The 22,463-nt window shown below is 23.7% G+C and overlaps 9 protein-coding genes across 9 annotated transcripts; 4 read left to right on the top strand and 5 right to left on the bottom strand.

Annotated features, from left to right (window-relative positions):
• Nucleotides 1–238: 238 nt before the first annotated feature.
• Nucleotides 239–1,584, bottom strand: DICPUDRAFT_98865 (uncharacterized protein). Its single transcript, XM_003290930.1, has 4 exons — nt 1,404–1,584; nt 1,223–1,321; nt 552–1,137; nt 239–473 (listed from the first exon to the last, which is right to left on the bottom strand). The coding sequence occupies exons 1-4, from the start codon at nt 1,513–1,515 to the stop codon at nt 383–385; spliced, it is 888 nt and encodes a 295-aa protein (XP_003290978.1). The 5' UTR covers nt 1,516–1,584; the 3' UTR covers nt 239–382.
• A 2,529-nt stretch (nt 1,585–4,113) lies between these two features.
• On the top strand, nt 4,114–7,037 carry DICPUDRAFT_155533 (uncharacterized protein; the record flags this gene model as incomplete). The annotated part of the gene is made up of 2 exons (XM_003290944.1): nt 4,114–5,160; nt 5,232–7,037. The coding sequence occupies 2 exons, from the start codon at nt 4,114–4,116 to the stop codon at nt 7,035–7,037; spliced, it is 2,853 nt and encodes a 950-aa protein (XP_003290992.1).
• Nucleotides 7,038–7,283: 246 nt separating this feature from the next.
• On the bottom strand, nt 7,284–9,029 carry DICPUDRAFT_38337 (uncharacterized protein; the record flags this gene model as incomplete). Its single annotated transcript, XM_003290929.1, has 1 exon — nt 7,284–9,029. One exon carries the CDS (start codon nt 9,027–9,029, stop codon nt 7,284–7,286), a length of 1,746 nt encoding a protein of 581 aa, XP_003290977.1.
• Nucleotides 9,030–9,466: 437 nt separating this feature from the next.
• On the top strand, nt 9,467–9,989 carry DICPUDRAFT_38323 (uncharacterized protein; the record flags this gene model as incomplete). Its single annotated transcript, XM_003290943.1, has 2 exons — nt 9,467–9,566; nt 9,793–9,989. 2 exons carry the CDS (start codon nt 9,467–9,469, stop codon nt 9,987–9,989), a joined length of 297 nt encoding a protein of 98 aa, XP_003290991.1.
• Nucleotides 9,990–10,182: 193 nt separating this feature from the next.
• Nucleotides 10,183–12,643, bottom strand: DICPUDRAFT_57084 (glutamine-tRNA ligase; the record flags this gene model as incomplete). Its single annotated transcript, XM_003290928.1, has 3 exons — nt 10,183–11,000; nt 11,083–11,653; nt 11,729–12,643. The coding sequence occupies 3 exons, from the start codon at nt 12,641–12,643 to the stop codon at nt 10,183–10,185; spliced, it is 2,304 nt and encodes a 767-aa protein (XP_003290976.1).
• Nucleotides 12,644–13,696: 1,053 nt separating this feature from the next.
• Nucleotides 13,697–14,299, top strand: DICPUDRAFT_95264 (uncharacterized protein). Its single transcript, XM_003290942.1, has 2 exons — nt 13,697–13,816; nt 13,888–14,299. Exons 1-2 carry the CDS (start codon nt 13,730–13,732, stop codon nt 14,179–14,181), a joined length of 381 nt encoding a protein of 126 aa, XP_003290990.1. The 5' UTR covers nt 13,697–13,729; the 3' UTR covers nt 14,182–14,299.
• A 1,049-nt stretch (nt 14,300–15,348) lies between these two features.
• Nucleotides 15,349–16,653, top strand: DICPUDRAFT_92588 (uncharacterized protein). Its single transcript, XM_003290941.1, has 2 exons — nt 15,349–15,520; nt 15,605–16,653. Exons 1-2 carry the CDS (start codon nt 15,479–15,481, stop codon nt 16,253–16,255), a joined length of 693 nt encoding a protein of 230 aa, XP_003290989.1. The 5' UTR covers nt 15,349–15,478; the 3' UTR covers nt 16,256–16,653.
• Nucleotides 16,654–17,879: 1,226 nt separating this feature from the next.
• DICPUDRAFT_81675 (uncharacterized protein) lies at nt 17,880–18,375 on the bottom strand (the record flags this gene model as incomplete). The annotated part of the gene is made up of 2 exons (XM_003290927.1): nt 17,880–18,012; nt 18,074–18,375. The coding sequence occupies 2 exons, from the start codon at nt 18,373–18,375 to the stop codon at nt 17,880–17,882; spliced, it is 435 nt and encodes a 144-aa protein (XP_003290975.1).
• A 2,404-nt stretch (nt 18,376–20,779) lies between these two features.
• On the bottom strand, nt 20,780–22,249 carry DICPUDRAFT_92587 (uncharacterized protein). Its single transcript, XM_003290926.1, has one exon. It carries the CDS (start codon nt 21,990–21,992, stop codon nt 20,886–20,888), a length of 1,107 nt encoding a protein of 368 aa, XP_003290974.1. The 5' UTR covers nt 21,993–22,249; the 3' UTR covers nt 20,780–20,885.
• Nucleotides 22,250–22,463: the final 214 nt, after the last annotated feature.

Here is a 22,463-nt window from a genome sequence, read left to right as displayed (position 1 = left end):
GTTGGTGGTGGCACCATCACGTGTAAACTTTCATATCAAACCTTTATTTTTTAATACCCTTTTTTACATATGTCATAAACTTTCAGAAATTAAAAATAAAAAATAAAAAAAAAAATAAAAAAAAAAAAAATAAAATATCTTATTGTTAAGTGTCTTTTTTTGCTGACAAAATAAAAAAATAATAAAAAAAATAAAATAAACGAAAAGATTTATAAATAAATTTTTTTTTTTTTTTTTTAAATAAATAAATATTTAATAAAGTACATTATTTTATTTTATAGTTTTAATATTGTTATCAACATGATTGTTTTTTTTGAATTTAGTTGTTATTATTATTCTTTTTTTTTTAAAAATTTTAATTGTTTGCTTAAAATGTATAAATTTAATCATACATTGATTTGTCAATTAAAGTTTCGAAGGTTAAATGTCTCATTTCATCGGCAGTAACACAATCAACAATATCGTATCTAGCACTATATATATTTAAATAAATTTAATTAGTATTATATAATAACAATGTATTGTATGATTTAATTATTTTTTTTACATACCCTTTCTTCTTTAAGTCATCATCTAATTTCTTGAGGAATTTTGAGGCAGCTTTATCGTGACCGATTTGAATGAATGAGATTGAAAGATCTTCTGGGCTTGAAATTCTCTTGGTGGTATTAACGATAAGATTAATAACATCACTTTCAGAATTTGGAATACCATCAGTGATAACTAAAATAGTTTCTGGTTTGTTACCTTTGGCAAAGTGATCGTTGATGGCTTGATTTAAAACACCATATAAATCGGTGGTACCATTTGGTCTTTCACGAGCAAATAAGCCCATAACCATATTACCGTCTCTAATGTTATCGTATTTTGGATGTCTTGGTGATGGACTTGAGAAGAAATAGAGTGAAATACCATCTGGATCAGCACCACAAGCGAATGGAGCAATTTTGGCAACAGCACCTTCAGCTTGTTTCCAGAGTGGGCCAGCCATACTGCCTGATTTATCAATAATTAAAGTGTAATCACGAGCATATCTTGATCTAGCATAGTAAAAGAATTTAACAAAAGTAACACCTCCAAGGGCAACTGGTGGACCAACTGGAACAGCAGCGTAATAACCAACAGCTGGTGGATGACCTGTATTATAATGATGAGCATTTAATTAATATTTAAATTTGTTTTTTTAATAGATAAAAAAAAATAAAAAGATCCTAATATTTACCATGGTGTGGTGGATGTGGATGGTAGTGGTGGACTGGTGGAGCAGCATATTGTTGTGGTGGTAAGTGTTGTGGTGGATAGTGTGGTTGTGGTGGGTATCCTAAAATAATTTAAATTAAAATATTTTTAATTAGTAAACTAAAAATTTTTATAATCAGGTATTGTATTATTATTATATATACCATGTTGTGGTGGGTAACCTTGTTGTGGTGGTGGGTGTTGGTAACCTTGTTGTGGTGGATAGTTGTAGGATCCTGGAGCTGGTGAGCCGTATTGACCTGGTCTGTTATTCATTTTGTTTTATTAAAAGTATAATCAAAAATAAATAAATAAATATAATAAATAAAGTTTTATATAATTATTTGCTTTTTATTGCAAGGTAATAATAAAACTGATTTGGTTGAAATAAAAAAAAATTTTAAAAGTATCTTATTTAAATAAAAAAAAAAAATATAGAAAAAAAAAAATAAAAATAAAAATAAAATAAAATATTTAAATAAAATGTTTATTGTAATCAATTTTATTAAAAATAATGTTTTATCTGCCTATATAATTAAAAATTAATATTGGAGTTTTTAATAGAAAAAAAAAAAAAAAGTAGTTATAATGTTGTGACCCCATAAAAGCAAGTCATCTGAAAGTGTTCACCATCATGTACATAGAAAAATAAATCATTAATAAAAAATAATATCAGTTTAAAAATAAAAATGAGAATTTTTTTTGCAACCTATGGCTTTTCCCATTACATTTTTTCCCTTTCTCTCTTTGTGAACGAAGTGTTTAATAAAATTATTTGAATTTATTTTTTATTCAAATTTCTGACTTTACTGAGTGTACACTTATATAAAGATTAAAATCAATTTATTTATAGTTTTTTTCAAATAATTATTTGCTGTATCACAAAGAACTCACCATGTTTATGAAATCTTATAAATATAGAGGTTACATGTTTGTTTTTTTTTTATTTTTTTATTTTTTTATTTTTTATTTTTTATTTTTATTATAATGACAATTTAAAAGTATTTATAGAGATGGTAAGAGGTAGTTGGGATTAAACAGCCCAGTGTTTTTAATATGGGTGGGGTTTTTAATAACATAATAGCAGCTTATAATAATAATAATAATAAGTGTACTGATTATTTAAAATTGGTGAATGCTAATGATAGGAATTATAACTCTCTTTCTAATTTCCAGTTTTTGATTCTTTCCACATCACTATAAGACCATAAATGTAAATTGGTTGTTTAATTTTGACATTTTAAAAAAATTTCCAGTATGTTTTATTTATTTAAAAAAAAAAAATATATATAGTTTTTTTTTATTTTTATTTTTTATTTTTTTTTATTTTTTTAATTTTATTTTCTGACTTTTTTTAAAAAACTAAACAAGGTGCATTTGTCAGAAAATATATACCATTGTGTTATAATTTCCCTTTGTTGTTGTTATAATTGTTTTTGTTGTTGTTTTTTAATTATTAATAAATACACGAAAAAAAAAGTTAAAAAAAATGGCTTTGTTTTTTTTTTTTTTTGTTTTTTTTTTTTTTTTTTTTGTTTTTTTATTTTTCAAGTGATTTTGAAAAAAAGTAAATGATTGTTGGTTTTAACTTGTTCACATAGAACACAAATAGTGTAATTGTAAAGAATCAGTGTAATAATCATAATCATAATAATGATCATCGTTCAATTTATAAAAATTGTAAATATCGAATTATATTAAATTTCAAAACTTTTTAAAAAATATCTGTTTTTTAAATTTTATGTTTAATTTTTTAATTTTATTTTACTACAAAAAAATAAATAAATCTTAATCCTTTATATATAATAAATATTTATAGATTTTTTTATAAATGTAAAATTATATATAGGTTTGGTTGGCTATTTTTAGGTTAAATAAAATTAAATAATAAATAAAATAAAAAATAATACTTTTTTTAAAAATTTATTTAAATATAATATCTTTCACCATATTTAGATTTTTTTAAAAAAAGAAAAATTATATATTTTGTTTAACAATATGGGGTTTGTTAATGATTCTACTCGAAATTTTGATGCATCGGTTCAAATAAATACCTTTTATATGCGATATTTAATTTCATTCTGTAATTCCTATTGTTTCCATCCGACAACGATTGAATTTGTAAAAAACCATAAATAGACAAAAAAAAAAAAAAAAAAAAATTTGTTGTGTGTTGGTGTGTGAAATGATTTTTTTATTTTTTTTTTGGGTGTTGTTTTGATAAATACATAAGATAAGTGTGAGTGTGAGTTTATTTAACGATTGTTATTATCATTTTGTTTATCATATCTCATTATAAGTTTTAAAATATAAATTAAAAATTATATTTTAAAAATATTTTTTATTTTTATTTTTATTTTTTATTTTTAATAAAATTTTCATTTATTTATTAATTTTATATTTTTTTATTTTTTTTTTATTTTTTATTTTTTTATTGGTTTTTTTGAACACTGATAATCAATTTAAACTAATATATTTATTTTCATATTTATTTTAACCGCTTACACAAATAATTTTTAAAAATCTTTTTTTTATTTTTTTTATTTTTTATTTTTTTTTTTTTAAAATTTTATATTTTTTTTTTTATTTTTTTTTGTTCCAATTACACCACCCCACACTCACACACAAAAAAAAAAAAAAAAAAAAAAAGAAACTTATTTGTTTTTTTCTGTTTATTTTTTTTAAATTTAATATATAATTTATCCATATATATTATTTTCTGTTTTTTTTTTTCAACTGTTATAATATTTTAATAAAAAAAAAAAAAAAAATTGTGTTGTGTTTTTTTATTTTTTTTTAAAAAATTAATAAAAATAATAATAATTATATTAATAAAAAGAACAATAGTAATACAGTAATAATAAATATAACATTATGAAATTTAGAGAATATTTAAATAGTCATATTGTTAGTCATTGGAGAGATAAATATTTAGATTATGAATATTTAAAACAGTTAATAGATAAAGAGTATAATAATGCACCAAACTCATTAGATAATAGTGCCATCATTGACTTCACTCAGTCTATAGCCGATCAACATCACACTTCAATAATTAATCAATTAAGCGAAAGTGGCTCAAATAATATTAATACACAGGATGAGGATCATATAAAATCATATTTTAAAAATAAAACACCACAATTGCAACCACCACATTCCCAACCACTACCACCACCACCACCACTACAACAACAACAACAGCAATCCCAAAGTTCACCAACATCACCACAGCAACTAAATATACCAAATCACCATCTCCACCATAATCGCTTTCATAGTCATAACATTAGAGATGAAGATACAACATTAGGTAGTGCATCACCATTTAGCAACTCATCAGTAGGTTCACCACGTCCCAAAGCTAAATCCGAATTAAATTCACCACTATTATCAGATCAAGATAATGATGAAATTGAAATGGAACAAATTAATTTAGACAGTAGTAATAACAATAATAATACCAACAACAAAAATAACAACAACAATAATAATATTATATTAAATAATAAAAATGAAAGTTATGCAAATTTAAAAAAAGCAGGAATTTATAATTTAAATAAAAACTTGAGTTATAATAATTTAAATAAAAACATCAGTTTTAATAATTTAAATCAACTCCATAATAGTGGAAACATCAATAATAGTGTAAATATGAATAAAAGTATGAGTCATGGTAACTTTGACGGTTTATCAAGAACTTCATCTCATTTGAATTTAGAAGTTTTAACATCGCAGATTGAAAAGGTCATGGAAAGCAGAGAGAATATGGAGTTAATGGAAAGTGGTATAATTCAACAACAAGAAAATTTTCAAACTATTTTTATTGATCAAGTAAATAAAGTAGATACCTTTTTTGTTGAAAGATATAGAAAGACTAAAAAGAAATGTGTAGAGTTATGTAATATGATCCCATTTTTAGTAAGTATCATTATAAAAAAAAAATTATATTTTATTTTTTTTAATACTAATTCATTTTTTTTATTTATTAGTCAACAAAAGAACAATATAGAACTATAAGAAATATTGATTATGTTAAACAGGGTTTACATGATAATTATCATTATTTAGAAATGTTAGAGTCATTCAAAGATGTTAATATTAAAGGATTTAACAAGGTATTGAATAAATATGAAAAAAAGAATCGTTTAATTGCAAATGAATGCAGAAAATATTTAATGGATGATTCAAGAATGTCACAACCAGAAAGTCCAGTTAAAGATTTAGCGCATCGTATCAAACATTTATATGCAAGATATTTCACTGGTAATGATATTAAATTGGCATCCAATCAAATTAAATCACATGCTGAAGATGAGAAATTCGAAAAGCAAAATGTTTTCGTTGTTGGTTTACTGTTGGGAGTTTGTTTAATATTGACCGGTCAAGTGTTTTTAAATTATTTCTACTACTATCCACATGATAGCCCACCTGTCGATGCTCCATTGGCTTGGTTGTTATTCCGTATTTCCCTTTTACCAATTTTGTTAGGTTCCATGTTTTCAGCAATGTCTTATATCTGGGAAAAGAGTGGTATCAACTATGTTTTCATTTTCGAATTTAAACCAGACCACAAGAGATCTCCACTTCGTTATTTCAAATTCTCCTTAATCTATATTACAATGTGGCTTTTGTCTATCAACTTTTATGTAGACTCGTCATCACATGTAGAGACGATGAAGTATCTAATTATTATACCAATTGTATTGGTATTAGTAGCATTAGTACTAAGTATTCAGCCATTTCCAATTTTAGCTCATCGTACTCGTTTCTGGGTATTGAAAAAGGTTGGTAAAGTAATATCAGCACCATTTGTACCAGTTAGATTCCCAGATTTCTTCATGTCTATCCAATTATTAAGCTTGGGCGAGTTCCTTTTCAACATTCAATCGATGGTTTGTGTTTTCAACTATAGTGCATTGGACCCCGATGAGGTAAAGTTTTGCTCGCAATCTGGTTTCTTTGCTTTCCCACTATTAAATGCATTACCATACTATTGGCGTGTTATGCAATGCTTTAGACGTTACTATGAAACTAGACAGTTTTTCCCTCATATTACTAGTGCTATTAGATCGATCTTTTCAATAGTATCCTTGGTTATCAATTACATTGCTTTAGAATACGCTACATCGAATTGGCATTACATCAGAATCATTTGGTTTGTTATTAATGTTATTGGTAGTTTCTATAAATGGTACGCTGATATGGCTGTTGATTGGGGTTTCTTATTAAATTATAAAACAAACAAAGCTTGGCCACTAAGAGAGAAATTGGTATACAAGAGAAAATGGATTTACTATATTGCTATGTGTATTGACTTCTTTTTAAGATTCTATTGGTTATTAATTTTCTCTATTCGTAGAGGTTCAAGACATAGATTAGATAACCCAATGTTTTTATTCCTCTTTTCGTTTGGCGAAGTATTTTGGGCAAGTCAGTTTATATTTTTTAGAGTAGAATCAGAACACTGTAATTCACAAGATCACTTTTCATTATTCCAAGATATCCCAGTACCATTCAGTAAAGAATATAGCTTATATATGGAAGAAAGAAGAAAAAGAAAACTCAATAAAGGTGAAGAGGTTGAAAGCACAGCTACTGACCATAATTCAATTCATAATTCAATTAATAGTTTTGATGAAGAACATGAAATTGATGATCAGCCCCAAATACCACCAACTACAACAACTACTATTAGATCCTCACTTCCAAATGATATGGATGATTACCAAAATATTCAAAGAAGACCCAATCCAAGTTTAAGAGCATCAACAAACTCTACAAATATTGAATTATAAATAAATAATATTTATAAATTTAATTATTAAAATATTTTTAATAATGAATAATAAATAATAATCAAATAATACAATTTATAACATATAATAATAGTTAAAATAATTATTAATGATAAATAATAATGATAATAATAGAAATAACAAAGAATATTATTTGAAATTATTAAAAATATTTAAATTATTTAATAAAAAAAAACTAATTTTTATTTGTATTTATAAAAACTATGGCTTATTATTTTTAAATTTTTAATCCCATATTTTAATTTTACCGTCCCAACCTGCAGTAATAACAGTCGAGGTTTCTAATGGAGCCCATTCTATACCTATACAAACACCATCATGAGCATTAAAAGTCTTTACAATTTTTGAAGTTTTCCAATCCCAGAAGAAAGCTTTACCAGTGGCATCTCCAGAGTAAATGTATTTTCCATCGGGTGAGAAACCTAATTCACATGCATATCCAGAAACATTATGGCCCAAGAAACGTTTCTTTTTATTCATACGGAACTTATCACGGGCACCATATACCAAAATTTGATTATCAAGTGATTGAACAGCAAACCATTTACCTTTTGGATGTAGCGCAACTGCTGGCATGCTGTGCATGGTTGGGTCACTAATGTATTTAATTACTACCGGAATACCATAATCCCAAATACGTAATGATTTATCATCACTAGAGGTTACGAATCTACTGTTACGATCAATGAAGGTGATTGTATTGATGGCACCCAAATGTTGGTCGTATTCCTGAACGATTTGATTCGATTTAATATCCCATTGAAGAATCTTTTTATCTGAACCACCGCATAAGAATTCATTTTGTTTATCTTCATCTGGGTTGAATTTAATGCAATATGGGATTTTTCCATTGCTAAATGTACTAATGATTTGACCAGTTTCGGTATCCCACAAACGAGTTTGACGGTCATAGCCACAACTCAAGAATCTACGGCTATCATTTGAAAAGCAGATATCTCTAACAGCAGCACTGTGGCCCATATAAGTTTGTAAACAACGACGCTCACCATAAACATTCCATATTTTGACTGTGTGATCCATACTGGAGGATAATAAAAGATGTCCATAATTGGGTGAAAAACGAATTGCTGAAACCCCTTTGGTATGACCTGTCCATGTCTGTATTAATTTCTTTGGAATAAATGATTTTGTAATCTGAAGCTGAAGATCTGAACGTGGTACCAACCATGATCTTCCCATATAATCCCTTTTTTCACTCTCGTCACAATGCCATATTGATGTAACTGCTGGTGTTGATTGAATCTCTTCATCTACTTTTCCTTTTATTTTTTTTACACGTGCATCCATAAACTGTCTTTGCTTTTCAGTTAAATCAACCTCAATCGATAACATTTCATTTTCTCTTTGTGATTTTAATTCGATTTCTGTATCTTTGGCAGCCCATGGTCCTTCATAATTATTTACATCACATGGATTATTTCTTTTTCTTTTTTCTTTTCCTTTTGGATAATAATTATCCATGTATCTTTGAAGCTCTTCAAGTGCATCAGTGTTAATTCCTTCGACTTCTTTTGCATGTTTAATTTTATAAAGTTCTTGATTAAATAAATAATCATTTACATTTACATCCTCAACATAACCATTTGTATGATTCTTTTTTAATTTATCTATATTGGCCTCAATTGACGAAAATGGTTTCTTTGGACCCTCTGTTTCACCATCCATTGCATCAAAAGTGGCGTTATAGTTTAAAACCTGTTCGTGTGGTGAGATTTTATTTTGATATACTCTAATAGATTGAACATTGGGCGTTAAATTTGGTGTAAATGTTGATAATATTGTTGAAGTTGATGTTATATTTTTATTTTCTGATGGTAGTGATGATGTTGTAGCTGTAGTTGTGGGTGTAGTTGTGGTTGTGGTTGTGGTAGTAGTTGTTGTTGCGCTGGTTGTTTTATTACCATCGTTTGTTTCTTCATCCGAAGAATCATATGCAGACAATAAATCCATATTTTATATTTATATTTATATTTATATATTTATACACTCTTTATTATTATTATTACTATATTTAAATATTATTTGTACTTGTGATTTATAACAATATAATTTACTCTTTTGCAACTATTAATTATAAATTTATATTTATGAAAAAAATACAATTACAAAATTTAAAAAAAAAATTTTAAAAATAATTTATTTTTTTCACTTTTTTTAATTTTTTTTTTTTTTTTTTTTTTTATTTTTTTAAAAAAAAAATTTTATTTTGTTTAATATAAAACCATAATAACTCAACCACTATTATTATTTTTATCTATTTTTTTTTTCCAAAGATAAATTTAATAAATAAAGCAATAGTATCAATTATATTAATAATATAATTATATTTTTTTGTAAATAGTAAATAATAAATAAAAAATTTTTTTTAATAAATTAATATAAATAGAATGGCATCATCATTCAACGCATCAAAAAAAGAATCGATTTTAGATCTTCAAAGATTTTTAGGAAAAGAGATCTGTGTTAAATTTACAGGTGGTCGTGAGGGTAAATATTTATTAGTTACTACTTAAATAATATAATATTTGTTTTTATGAGCGATTAGTTTTCATTATGACCTTTTAATGTATCATTGCTACAATGAATTTACATTTGATTTCAACCACAATCCCAATAACTATGTGAACCATAATGGTTATTAATAAAATTATAATCTAAACTTAAATATACTAACCATATTTTAAATTATTTTTATCATCATCATCAATATTAGTTCAAGGTATTTTAAAAGGATATGATCAATTAGTTAATATTACATTAGATCAAACTAAAGAATTTATTAGAGATCCAATTGATCCATTAATTGTTACAGATGAAACTAGATTTTTAGGTTTAGTAGTTTGCAGAGGAAGCAGTGTTATGATGGTTTGCCCAACTGAAGGTTTTGAAACAATCGATAATCCATATTAAAATAATATTATAAAATAAAATAAAAATAAAATAAAAAAAAAATATAAATATATAAAACTAAAAAAAAAAAAAAAGGAATTATTTATTTGATTAAATAATAATGATTTATTTAAAATAAAATAAAAAAACAGATATAATTATATTTATTAATTATTTTTGTTGTCATTGTTAAATTTTGAATTAATTAATTAAATTAATTTCTAGCTTTAGCTTTTTCTTTATTTTCTTTTAATGAAACAGTTCTATTGAAAACTAATTTATCGGTAGTTGAATCTTTGTCGACACAGAAATAACCAACACGTTCGAATTGGTAACGATCATATTGTTTGGAGTCTTTTACAGTTTTATCGACTAAAGCATTTGGAATAACGACTAAGGAGTTTGGATTAACTTTTTCTAACCAATCATCACCAAGTTCGGATTCTTTAAAGAGATGATCATAGAGTCTAACTTCAGCCTTGGCTGGTTCTTCACCGGCTGGTGCTGATACCCAGTGGATAGTTTTAACTTTTTTGGTGGTGTTGTCTTTGTCGTAGGTTACACGGAGTTCAGTAACTTTGCCAGTTTCGTCGGTGATGACTTCGTTGCATTTGATGTTGTAGGCGTATTTGAGGAGGATTTCCTTATTTGGAGCTAAACCAAAGAAATCTTTATTGTCGACCATACGGAAATCGTTTCTATCAATATAAACAATACGTGAGAAATCGATTTTGTGGGTACCTTTTTCTGGGTTGGATGGAATATTTGGTGCAGAGATTTCTTCGCTTTCATTTTCTGGATAATTGGTGATAACTACTTTGATTGGATCAAATACACACATAGCACGGATAGCTCTACCATCAAGATCTTGACGACAACAGTATTCCAAAACTTCAAATGGAATAGTAGTGTTATTGGTACGAGTAACACCAACAGTTTCACATAATAAATTAATGGCTTCTGGTGTATAACCCTTTCTACGGAAAGCATTTAAGGTGCTTAATCTTGGATCATCCCAACCTGATACAAAATCTATAGTTTAATAGTAATAATAAAAATAAGATTAATAAAATATTTAAAGATTTAATAAATATATATTGTAATCTATACATACTATTTTGTACTAAAGTGATAATCTTTCTTTTTGATAAAACGGTATGAGTTAAATTTAATCTTGAGTATTCCCAAACTACTGGTCTGTAGAGGCCAAGAACATCAATTAACCAATTGTATGATAATCTTCTAATTTCAAACTCTAAAGTACAAAGTGAATGGGTAATATTTTCGATTGAATCTACGAGACAATGGGTGTAATCGTATGATGGGTAGACACACCATTTGTCACCACTAACTGGATGGTGATGATATTTGATACGATAGGCGATTAAATCTCTCATACATGGATTTGGATGTTTCATATCACCTTTCATTCTTAAAATTGCTTTACCTTCTTCGAATTTACCTTGTCTCATATCGTCAAATAATTTAAGATTTTCTTCTACTGATCTATTTCTATATGGTGAATCTGTCATTTTTTCTCTACCTTCGGCAATTTCTGGAGCAGTTTGGTGACATACATAGGCAAAACCTCTTTTAATTAATTCGATAGCTAAATCATAAAGTTCATCAAAATATTGTGATGAATAAGTAATTTCACATGGTTCGTGACCTAACCATTTAACTGACTGTTTATGGTAATGAAATTAAAAACATTAGTATAAATATTTATCATTTTTAACGATTGTTTACTATTTACTTACATCGATAATAGAGTCGATATATTCTTGGTTTTCTTTTTCTGGATTGGTATCATCGAATCTAAGATAACATTTACCACCCATCTTTTTAGCATAGCCAAAATCTAAATGCATGGCTTTAGCATGACCAATATGAAGATAACCGTTTGGTTCTGGTGGGAAACGAGTAACAACCTTACCACCGGTAACTTTTAAGTGATCAGCTAAAAGCTTTGGTGTATTTTGAATGTTATCACTTGGATCTGGGAATTTAATTTCTTCTCTTTCGATTTTAATATCAAGTGGAATAGCAGCGGCATTGTTGGTATCTTTAGTATTGGCAGTTTCTTTAGCAGCAGCTGGTTTTGCTTTAGCTGGAACGACTTTATCAGCATCAGTTTTTGGACCTAATAATGCGAGAATAGCTTCATCAACTTCATCTTTAATATCTTTGGAGTTGGCCCATTTTAATTGGTTTTTAATTTCATTGAGAACACCACCAATGTTGAATTGATAACGTTTTTCGAGTAATTGTTCTTTATTTGTATCGATATAATTCTTGACAGCTTCTTTAACTTGTTCACGGGTGATAACTACACCAACACCACATTGACTTTCGAATTCGGCTACATCTAATTCTTCATTAGCGGTACGACGAAGAAACTCTAAACAAGCTGTTAAATTAATTGCTGTAACAGTTTTATTTACGATATATTTGCAAAGAGTTGGACGATGCTTTAATGCATTGGCTGGATATTTGGTGGCTAAAGTGTATAATAATAAACCAATTGATTTTTCACATCCTTTTTCAACACCTGCTTCAACAATAATATCTTTTAAATTTTTTGATAATGTATTATTATTGGTGGTTTCTTTAGCCTTGGAATTATCTAAACCAATCTCTGAAAATAATTTAATTAATTCTTCTTTTTCTGACATTTTTTTTTATTTATATATATAAATATTATTTTAATTTAAAAAAAAAATATGAAAATAAACGAAAAATAAAAAAAAAAAAATAAAAAAAAAAAAAAAACCTACTTATCTAAAAAAATTTTTTTAAAAAAAATTAAATAAAAATTTTAAAAAAAATAAAAAAAAAAAAATTTTATTATTTTTTTCTCACCCTTTTATCTTTTATACTTTATATGGACTTAATGTTTTGTTTATTTCTTATAAAAATATTGAAAATATCTTTTTATTAAAATTAGTATAATATTTTGGTATAAAAAAAAAAATAATAAAAAAATAATAAAAAAAAAACAATGAAAATGGAAATTGTTTTTTTACAATAATATTTGTTTTATTATTATTTATTTTTTATAGTTTTGGTTTATTAATTTTATTAAAAATATATATGAATTATTTGAATACAAAAGTATTTTCTCTATTTGTTTTTTTGTAATTTTTTCAAAAAAAGTGTTGAAAAAAATTGTATATACAATCATAAAAACAAATTTTGAAACTGTGCATAGCTCATAAGTTTTTTATTTTATTTTTATTTTGTATTTATTTTTATTATTTAGTAATGTTATATATTAAATACCACATAAAGAGGTAAACAAATATAAAGTGGTATAATAATAGAGAAGATCATAAGAACATCTAACACTATTCACCCGATTTTATTAGAACGCTTTGTTTTTTATGGATCGCCCTATATAAATTATAATAAAAACTTATTTTTCAAATACCACACAAAATTAATAAAAAAATATATAAACACACTCAAAAACAAACACAAGCAATCACACACAAACACATAAACACTCAAACACTCACACACACACATTCAAACTTATATGTATATCTATTTTTTTTTTAGAAAGAAAGAAATCCAACAAACAAAAAAAAAAAAAAAAAAAAATAACTTAAATTAAAATAATAAATTAAATTAAAAAATAAATAAATTATTATGTAATTTTTTTTTAAAAAAAAATATAATTACAATACATTTTTTTATTTTTTTAATTTTCATTTCATATTCATATTCATATTCATCTATTATAGTATTTTTAAAACTAAATGAATTCAGAAGACCAAACTCATAGTTCTACCACTCCTACTACTCCTGCCCCAACTCCTCCAAATTTGTCTGATGATTCTATAAGAGTAATATAACCTATTTATTTTTAACAATCAATCAATAGATTTATTAATTATTATTTAATTTGTTTTATTAGATTTTACCAGGATTAAAAGATGTTATCACTTTCTTGTTCCCAAAAGATGTCGAATACGTTTTAAAAAGTGATCCTCTCAACCACCCTCAAGAAGACAATCCTTATTCAAATTTTGACTATAAAGTCCAAAATTATAATAGTGCCTTTATGCCAACTTATTGTAGTTATGGTAATAGAAATGACAATACCAATGCTCAAACCGTATCACAAGTTCAAACTGCCTCACAAGTTCAAACTGCTTCACAAGCTCCATATAATAACCTAACAAACAATAACTCTATTGTTTATCTTTAATTTACATATAGGTTTTTTTAAATCATTTTTTCAATTTTTTTTTATTATTTTAAAAAATAAGAGGATTAATCATTATTAAAAATTTAAATAAATATAAATATAAATAATTCTAATAATCAAATAAATGTATACAATTATTTGTTTGTGAAAACTAATATTATTTGTAAAAGTTTGCGCGAATTTTTTTGTTATTTCAATTTAGTGAGAGAATTTGTTATAACAAGCTTTAGGAAATTATATTTTTATGGGGGGGGGGGGGGGGGGTATGTATCACACAATTTCAATAAACACTTTAACACACCTACACACCGTTTTTTTTTTTTTTGATTGAATTTAACAACAATTAACACACTAACACAAGCTTGCACATAAACTTTTATATATACAATAAAATTGCATATAAACTTTTTTTTTAATATGAAAAATAATAATTATTATTGTAATTTGATCATCAATTTTTTTTTAATTGATATAGAAAATTCATATAAAAATTAAAAATAATAAAAAATTAAAAAAAAAAACTTTTTTATTATTTCAAAAAAAAATTTTCTTTTTTTTACCAAATGTTATTTTATCACACAAAATATATTTAAATCGCTGTCATTACCATCATTTGCTGCAAAATTTTCAATAATGGCTCCATACATTGCGAATATAGAAACAAAATACGTTAAATTTTTTCTAAATTTGTAAATTATAACTTTAAATTTGTATAAAAATATTATTACTTTTTTTTTTTTATTATTTTTTTTTTTTTCACACACTTAACAAAAAACAATAGAAAACATATACATAAATAATATATTTGCTATACATTATCATAAATAAAAAATAAATGAATAAAAAAAAAAAAAAAAAAAAATTTAAATAAATATTATAACCAATAAATAATTTATAAACAATTATATTTTTACCCCCTCTTCTATCACATATACCACAGCAATAAGCACATTTATCAACCTTTTGATTATTGACAATAAAAAAAGTTTTGTTGTAATTGCAGTAATAAATAATAAAACAACACAATAATAATAACAAAAATATATCTATAATGATATTCAAAAATATATTTATAACCAAATCCTAATAGAAATTAACAATAAATTAAATTAAGTTTTTGAATTTTTTTGTTTATTTATTTTTATATATAATTAGCCCAAAAAGTAAAAATGATTTAATAAAAATAATTTAATAATAATTTTTTTTTTTTTTATTTTAATATTTTTAAAAATTATAAATACTAATTACTTTTTTTTTTATTTCATTATAAATCAAAATAATTAAACTAAACTAAAAAATGGACCTCATATTTGATGATACAAATGAAGACAAAAGATCGGTTAGTAAAAAATACATCTAATAAATTTTTTTTTTTTAGATTACTAATTTTTTTTTTAAAACTTTTTAAATTATAATTTTTTAGATTAAACCATTAGCCAAAGTTTTGGAATATAGCTTCCCAGGATTTTTAGATCAAATTATTAAGTCCCAAACCAGCTATTATGAACTCGCAAGCAAAGATAATCGTTATTCAAATTTCGATTTTCCGCTACACAATATCAGCATGGATGACTCCAATGATTGTGGATATGAAATGCCACCAATTAAAAGTGATGTCCTTTATGAGTATATTGGCTATAATTACACCTCCAGTAATAGATATACCTGTATAGGCAATACTAAAATTTTTCAATATAGATATGTAAAATGTGACGCCGAAATGAATGCTTCTTATAACAATAATAATAACTATATTTGTAATAACCATATTAAAAACCATATTAATAATAACTATTATTATAACAATAACAATAACAATAATAATAATAATAATAATAATAATAATAACAATAATAATAATAACAATATTAATTATAATTATAATGATCATGGTTATAACTACATCCCTGTTCAGGGTGCAACACCAGTTTCAACATCAATGGTATCACCAACACCAATGGTACCACAACCAATGGTAGCTTCAACACCTTATGTAGCCCCAGCATCAATGTTGACAACATTAATTCTTCCAGTGATTCTCCCAGATCACCCAATAATTTTTTATATGTCATAACCATTTTTGATTTAGCTAAATCAAACAACTAGCCAGGCCAGGTGACTATTTTGTTGGATTACGATAATGAATGCTCCCCAGTTAAAAAATGCTCCTGTAAAGGATTTTGCTTTTTAACAATTCCGTCAATATGATTTCAAAGAAGAAATCAATGATGGGAGACATGACCCCGTTCCCAAAACCAAAACAAAAAAGCATTCAAAGAGAGAAATTTATAAAAAAATAGGTTTCTCCTCAAGTCCAGCTCAATTATCTGTTAAATGGAGAAATAGAAAAATAATCACATATAATCTTACATCCTAGCTGAATTTTTCAGAATGAAGCAGTTTTAAAATCAAAATTATAATTTTTTTTTCTTTTAAAAATAAAATTAAATAAATTAGTAGTTTTTTAATATCGTTTTACATTTTTTATTTTTTAATTTTAATTTTTTGAAAATGAAAAACTATATATATAGTTTCTTCAAATTGTAAAAAAAAAAACTATTTTGTTTTTTTAGGGGATTATACCACCACCCTTTTGTATCTTTTTTTTTTCAATACAACAGAGCACAATAATATTAAAAAACTTAAAATATTTGCTTTATTTAAATTTTTTATTTATTTATTTGTTTTCCCTCTTTTTTTTTATATGTGGTTGTTTTCTTTTATTACTAACCCCACTTCACCCTCACATTATTGTCCCTAGTATATTTATAATCATAATAATAATAATGTTTTTTTTAAAGGAAATAATTTAATTTTTTTTATTTATTTATTTTTAAAAAATAATTTATTTCAATAATAATAATTTTTATTTTTTATTTTTTATTTTATTACTTTTCTTCATACAACCATTTTAACATCAGGTAAACATTTAATATTTTTTTTTTAATTATACAATTATTAATTTTTTTTTATTTTTTTTTTTTATTTTTTAGAATTAATATTTATAATATCATCGAGTTTGGTTATGGTATTTATTCATTAAATTAATTTTAAATTTTTATTTTTTTTCATTTATTAATGTTTTTTATTTCTTTAATAAACATACAGGCCAAAGGAAATAAAACTAAAAGTAAAAAGAGGGTATTAGATGTAAGTTTTTATTAAAAAAAAAGAGTTTCTTGTTAATATTAATAAAAATTCTTTACATAGACAGGAGATACCTTATTGGGTGTCAATGATTCTCCACAAAAAAAACAAAAAGTTTTTTTTAGGGATTTCGGTAGTTTAAATCAACAATCCCAGCTTTTTCAAACAAATCCCGCAACTATTACAGATCAATTGGATGAAGAACAAAGCATTCAACAATATCAAAATGGTATTTCTCATTTGAACAAATCACCAATCCCAATAATTATGGTTTACACTCCTACCCCAAAAGACCAAAAGAAAGAATATAGTGTCTTTGATGATGGTTATTATGAAGAATATATCCAAGGATATGATTTCTTTAAAATCCTATCCGGAAAATAATATTTTATTTTTGATCAATTTAATTAAATTAAATTGATCATTAATTAAATATATTAATTTAAAGTTAATATAAAAAAAATTTAATAATAAATAATTTGATAAATAAATATAAATAAAAAAATTAATATATAACAAAAGATAAAAGTTTTATTTTTTAATTTTTTATTTTAAAGACTGTTTTTAAAGTAATCACTATCGTATGTTTCGTCTGGAAAATCTTCCTCCACCTCTTTATCTCGACCATTTAGAAACCCGGTTGTGTCTTTGCTTTTGATAATTGTATCGAAAAACTCATCATACCTATAAAAAAAGAATAGTTAGTTTAAAAATTAATTTAAAATTTAAATAATTTTTTACTTACATAATTGGGTCTTCTTCTTTATTTTTTAAAATATTTAATATTTCTTGATACTTTTTACTATTTGTATCAACATCAGAGTCATCAAGAGTAAGGATCATATCAAGATCCACCAAAGGCTTCTTTATACATTCTTCTTTTTTTTCCTCAAATGAAAAAAGTTTATCGTAATACTGAACGATATCAATATCATCATTATATTTTGATATAGAGAGTGGGACTACATTGTTTTCAATTTCTTTTTCTTTTTCTTTTTCTAAAAATGACATGCTATTTTCATCTTCAAAATCATAATGAAAATCCATTTTTTTTTTTTTTTGATTTTAAAAATATATTTAAAATTTTATTAAAAGTATTATAATGATTAACTGTTGCTTTATTACCTATAAAAATAACTTCAAAATTATTTTGGAGATTAAGATAAAATATAAAAATAAATAAAAAATAAATAAAAAATTTTTTAATATAAATTAAACTAATAACATATATAATCACAATCAATTATCATTTACCATTTATGCAATTTAATAAAATTTTTTATTATAAATAATAACAATAGTAGTTTGAAAAATTATATTTAATTATTTATATGGATATAATGTTGTAATTGGTGAGAAAATAAACATCCCAGTGTGTATGTAAGTGTGTGTTATATTTGAAAAGTTTATATTAAATAATAAATTAATAAAAACAAAAAAAAAATATTAATTTTGATAGAGAGTGTATATTTTAATTTGTGTGTTGAGTGGGAAAAGTTGAGTGTGTTGAGATGTTACATTTTTGTGTTACAAATTAACCCACCTATTCCCCCCAAAAATTTACATTTATACATATTAAAAAATAAAAAAAAAAACACAATTTTTTTTAAGTGTTAATTTTATGAATTTTTTAAATTACCACACAAACATTCTCACACTTTCAAAAAAATGTTTTTTTTCATAAAAATAAATTGTATATACTATTTTGGATTCGAATAATTAAAATTTACCCATCAATAAATCAAAATTAATATTTATTATAACAAATATATTGTATAGTTCTATTTTTATAAAAAATAAGTTCAAGATAAAAAAAAAAAAAAAAAAAACTTTATTATTAAATTGAAACAGATCAAGATCTATGAGTGTGTTTTTTTTTAATATTTGAGAAAAAAAGTTAAAATTGAATATATATGGCAATGGTAATTTATAGAATCACCTTAATTGCAAATTAAAATAATAAAAAATTATTATCAAGTCACTTAATACTGATAGAGTCATTACAGGTAAATCTTTATTTAAATTAAAAAATTAGTATTATTAAAAAGGAATAATGGAGTTAGTAACATTTTCAACTACCCTACTCTATGTAATTATACACTAATATTTTTTAATTACCCGTCCCCCACTTAACACAATTTAATAATTTTTTTCCTTCCCCATTAAAAAAGCATGTATATTAGTGATTTTTAACAATTTGCATTAACTATTTCTATGGGGTTTGTTTATAGAGTCTAAAAAACACAAATTTTTTTTTGTTTAAATTATCAAATTATTAAATTATTAAATTATTAGATTATAAACAACTATCATCTTGAGATATATTCAACCTGAAGTGGAATATTTATTCAATCTTTTGTTAAATTTCAATATACTAAAGATATTCAATATTTTATAAATTAAATATTTTAGAAAACAATATTATTAAACAATCAATAAATTCTTTTGTAAAAAATATAATTAAATAGAACTAAAAATAAAAATAAACAATCAATAAACTCTTTATTTATTTATTTATTTATTTATCTTTTTTTTATTTCTTTTAATTCTTTGTTTTCATCTCTTTGAATACCATTTATGTCACCTAGCTTTTTAAAAGCATGGGATTGGGACAAAACTTCCTTTGAGAAACTCTTTCTTCTCCCAAGAAATTTTTTTAGATATTAAAATTAATTTATTTACAAAAATATATGAAAAATTTTTCCCATTTTTTTTTAAAAAAAAAAAAAAAAAATATTTTACAAACCATCAAAAAATCAAATACTATCGCTGTTGTTATAATATAATTAAAAAATAAAAATATAATATTAATAATATTTTTTTAATTGGTTTTGAAAAGAAAAAAAAAATATTATATCAAATAATTTAAAAAAAAAGTATATATTTGATAATTTAAAAAAAAAGTATATATTTGATAATTTAAAAAAAAAAAATTTGTTTAAAAAATGAATATGTTAATGATAATCGATAAAAAATGAGCATAAACATTATTAATATTATTTGTGTAGTTGCTAAGCGGATTTATTTAATTTATTTTAATATAAAATTGATATAAACATTAAAATTTTTATAGAAATTTTTTTTTGTTACTTCAATATTTCATAAAAAAAAACCAAAAAGAAATATAATACGTTCTAAAATCTCTTGATCTTGAGCCTTTAGGTTTGGGTCACAATTTAATTATTCTTGCTGAAAAACATTGGGTCCTTGACGACCATCTATCTGTTTTTAAAATTGATTTATATTATTTATATCATTATTAATTTTTTTATCTATTTCTAATCTTCCCCAAAATTCCTTGAAAGAATCGAATAATCAAATTCAAAATGTTGTACATAATGTTATTAACAAAAAAAAAGATGAAAGAGTCCACAAATATGATAATAATATTAATAATAATAATTTTTTTTAAAATAATAAAAACCTTTATACATTTTCAATTTTATTTTTTAGATAAATAATTATTCTTTTTTTAACTTTTTATTTATTTTACATTATTTATTTTTATCTTTTTTATAATTAATTTTTGGATAAGATAATTTTTAATCTCCAGACATTTAATCTTGTTCAATAATTTCTAACAAATCAAAATGAATTTCAATATTGTCGTTGTCATTAATAATATCGTTATTGTCATTAATAATATCGTTATTGTTATTAACAAAACCGTTATTGTCGTGATTAATAAAGTTAGAATTATCCCCATAATAACAATTTTCTAAATATTGATCTAATGCTAATACATCTGGATCTATTTCATTTAAAATGTCATTATTATCATCATTAAAAAGAAAAATTGAAAGATCAAAATCGATTTCTGTTGATGGGTCTTCAATTGGAACTGATGATTTTGGAAAATCACTCTTTAATCGATCTTTGATTTCTTGTAAACTAAGATGGATACTAATAATTGATTGATTCATTAATTCTTTAATATAATCGTATTTAAATTCATTAAAACTTGAATAAATTGGATCTTTAATACCTCTTAAACCTGCAAAGTATAAATTTGAAAACAAAACTCTAATAGATTGATCATAAACCAAAATATCAAACTTCTTTATTCTTGGGTAATGAACATGTGGAAATCTAAAGAATTGATTGTAATGTTGAATTTCGTTATTTGAGGTGGATTCTTCAATTACCCATTTATCCTCAAACTTATTGAATTGAGTAAATTTGTTTAGATATATGGACATTTTTCTTTGAAATTTGGTCATGATTTCATTTGGACTTTTGTTATCGAAGTCATCAAAACCCCTGAGATATGCGAAAACATGTGAGCTTGGTGATTCTGGATCAACACGGTCACTATAATTGGAATGATCAGACATTGGATGCTTTAATTTGATTTTGCACGGTCGATATCTACATTTTGGACATGGGTCATAAAAATTTTTAGACTTTGGATTTCCTTCATTTACAATTGAATTTCTAGTTAATCTTAAGTATGAAAAAAGATCTTCGACGAAATCAACTTGTTCACCTAATGTTAATTCTTTTGGGAGTGGTCCTAATTGATCGGTTGGGTATATTAAGCTAACCTCTTCTGGATAAGTAGAATTGAGATTATGGATCTCATTTTTTAAAAGATCGATTCTTGAATCAAAGCATAAAATTGATTCGTTTATCATATTAATATTATTATTATTATTATTATTCATATTATTATTATTTATATTATCTAAATGGTTTTTTTCTATGCAATGAATTAAGAAAAAAAAAAAAACAAATTTATGAATAATATTGATTTTAAAAAATAAAAAGAGGATTGAAACAATAAAATGAAAAAATGAAAAAATAAGCAATCTAATTACAGATAAGTAAAAATAATTTTGTTTTTAAAAAATGTAATTTAAAAATGCGACAAGTATCACAAATTATTTTTTTTAAGAAAATTTAATTAATAAATTATTAAAATCTGGGAGAAAAAAAAAAAAAAAAATTAATATTAATATCATTTTTTTGAATTTAAAAAAAAAAAAAAAAAAATTATTTAATTTTATTAAAAAAATCTTTTTTTTTTTGAAATTTTTTTTGAAATTTTTTTTTTTTTGGCATAGAATCTATGACAATAAAAAAAACGAAAAACAATAAAAAAAATATGATTTAGCGTTCGTTGTGTGCAATACACA

This window comes from Dictyostelium purpureum (genome assembly GCF_000190715.1).
Source record: "Dictyostelium purpureum unplaced genomic scaffold DICPUscaffold_251, whole genome shotgun sequence".
Taxonomy (NCBI): domain Eukaryota; phylum Evosea; class Eumycetozoa; order Dictyosteliales; family Dictyosteliaceae; genus Dictyostelium; species Dictyostelium purpureum.
The sequence above is the reverse complement of the archived record's forward strand: the minus strand, read 5'-3'. Positions and strand labels throughout refer to the sequence as shown.

Coding starts and splice junctions, on each gene's coding strand:
- DICPUDRAFT_92588 (XM_003290941.1), top strand. CDS start 15,479: ATGGACCTCATATTTGATGATACAAATGAAGACAAAAGATCG. Junction 15,521..15,604: donor CAAATGAAGACAAAAGATCG/GTTAGTAAAAAA, acceptor ATAATTTTTTAG/ATTAAACCATTAGCCAAAGT.
- DICPUDRAFT_92587 (XM_003290926.1), bottom strand. CDS start 21,992: ATGAATAATAATAATAATAATAATATTAATATGATAAACGAATCAATT.
- DICPUDRAFT_95264 (XM_003290942.1), top strand. CDS start 13,730: ATGAATTCAGAAGACCAAACTCATAGTTCTACCACTCCTACTACTCCT. Junction 13,817..13,887: donor TGTCTGATGATTCTATAAGA/GTAATATAACCT, acceptor TTGTTTTATTAG/ATTTTACCAGGATTAAAAGA.
- DICPUDRAFT_98865 (XM_003290930.1), bottom strand. CDS start 1,515: ATGAATAACAGACCAGGTCAATACGGCTCACCAGCTCCAGGATCCTAC. Junction 1,322..1,403: donor AGGTTACCCACCACAACATG/GTATATATAATA, acceptor AAATTATTTTAG/GATACCCACCACAACCACAC. Junction 1,138..1,222: donor TCCACATCCACCACACCATG/GTAAATATTAGG, acceptor ATTATAATACAG/GTCATCCACCAGCTGTTGGT.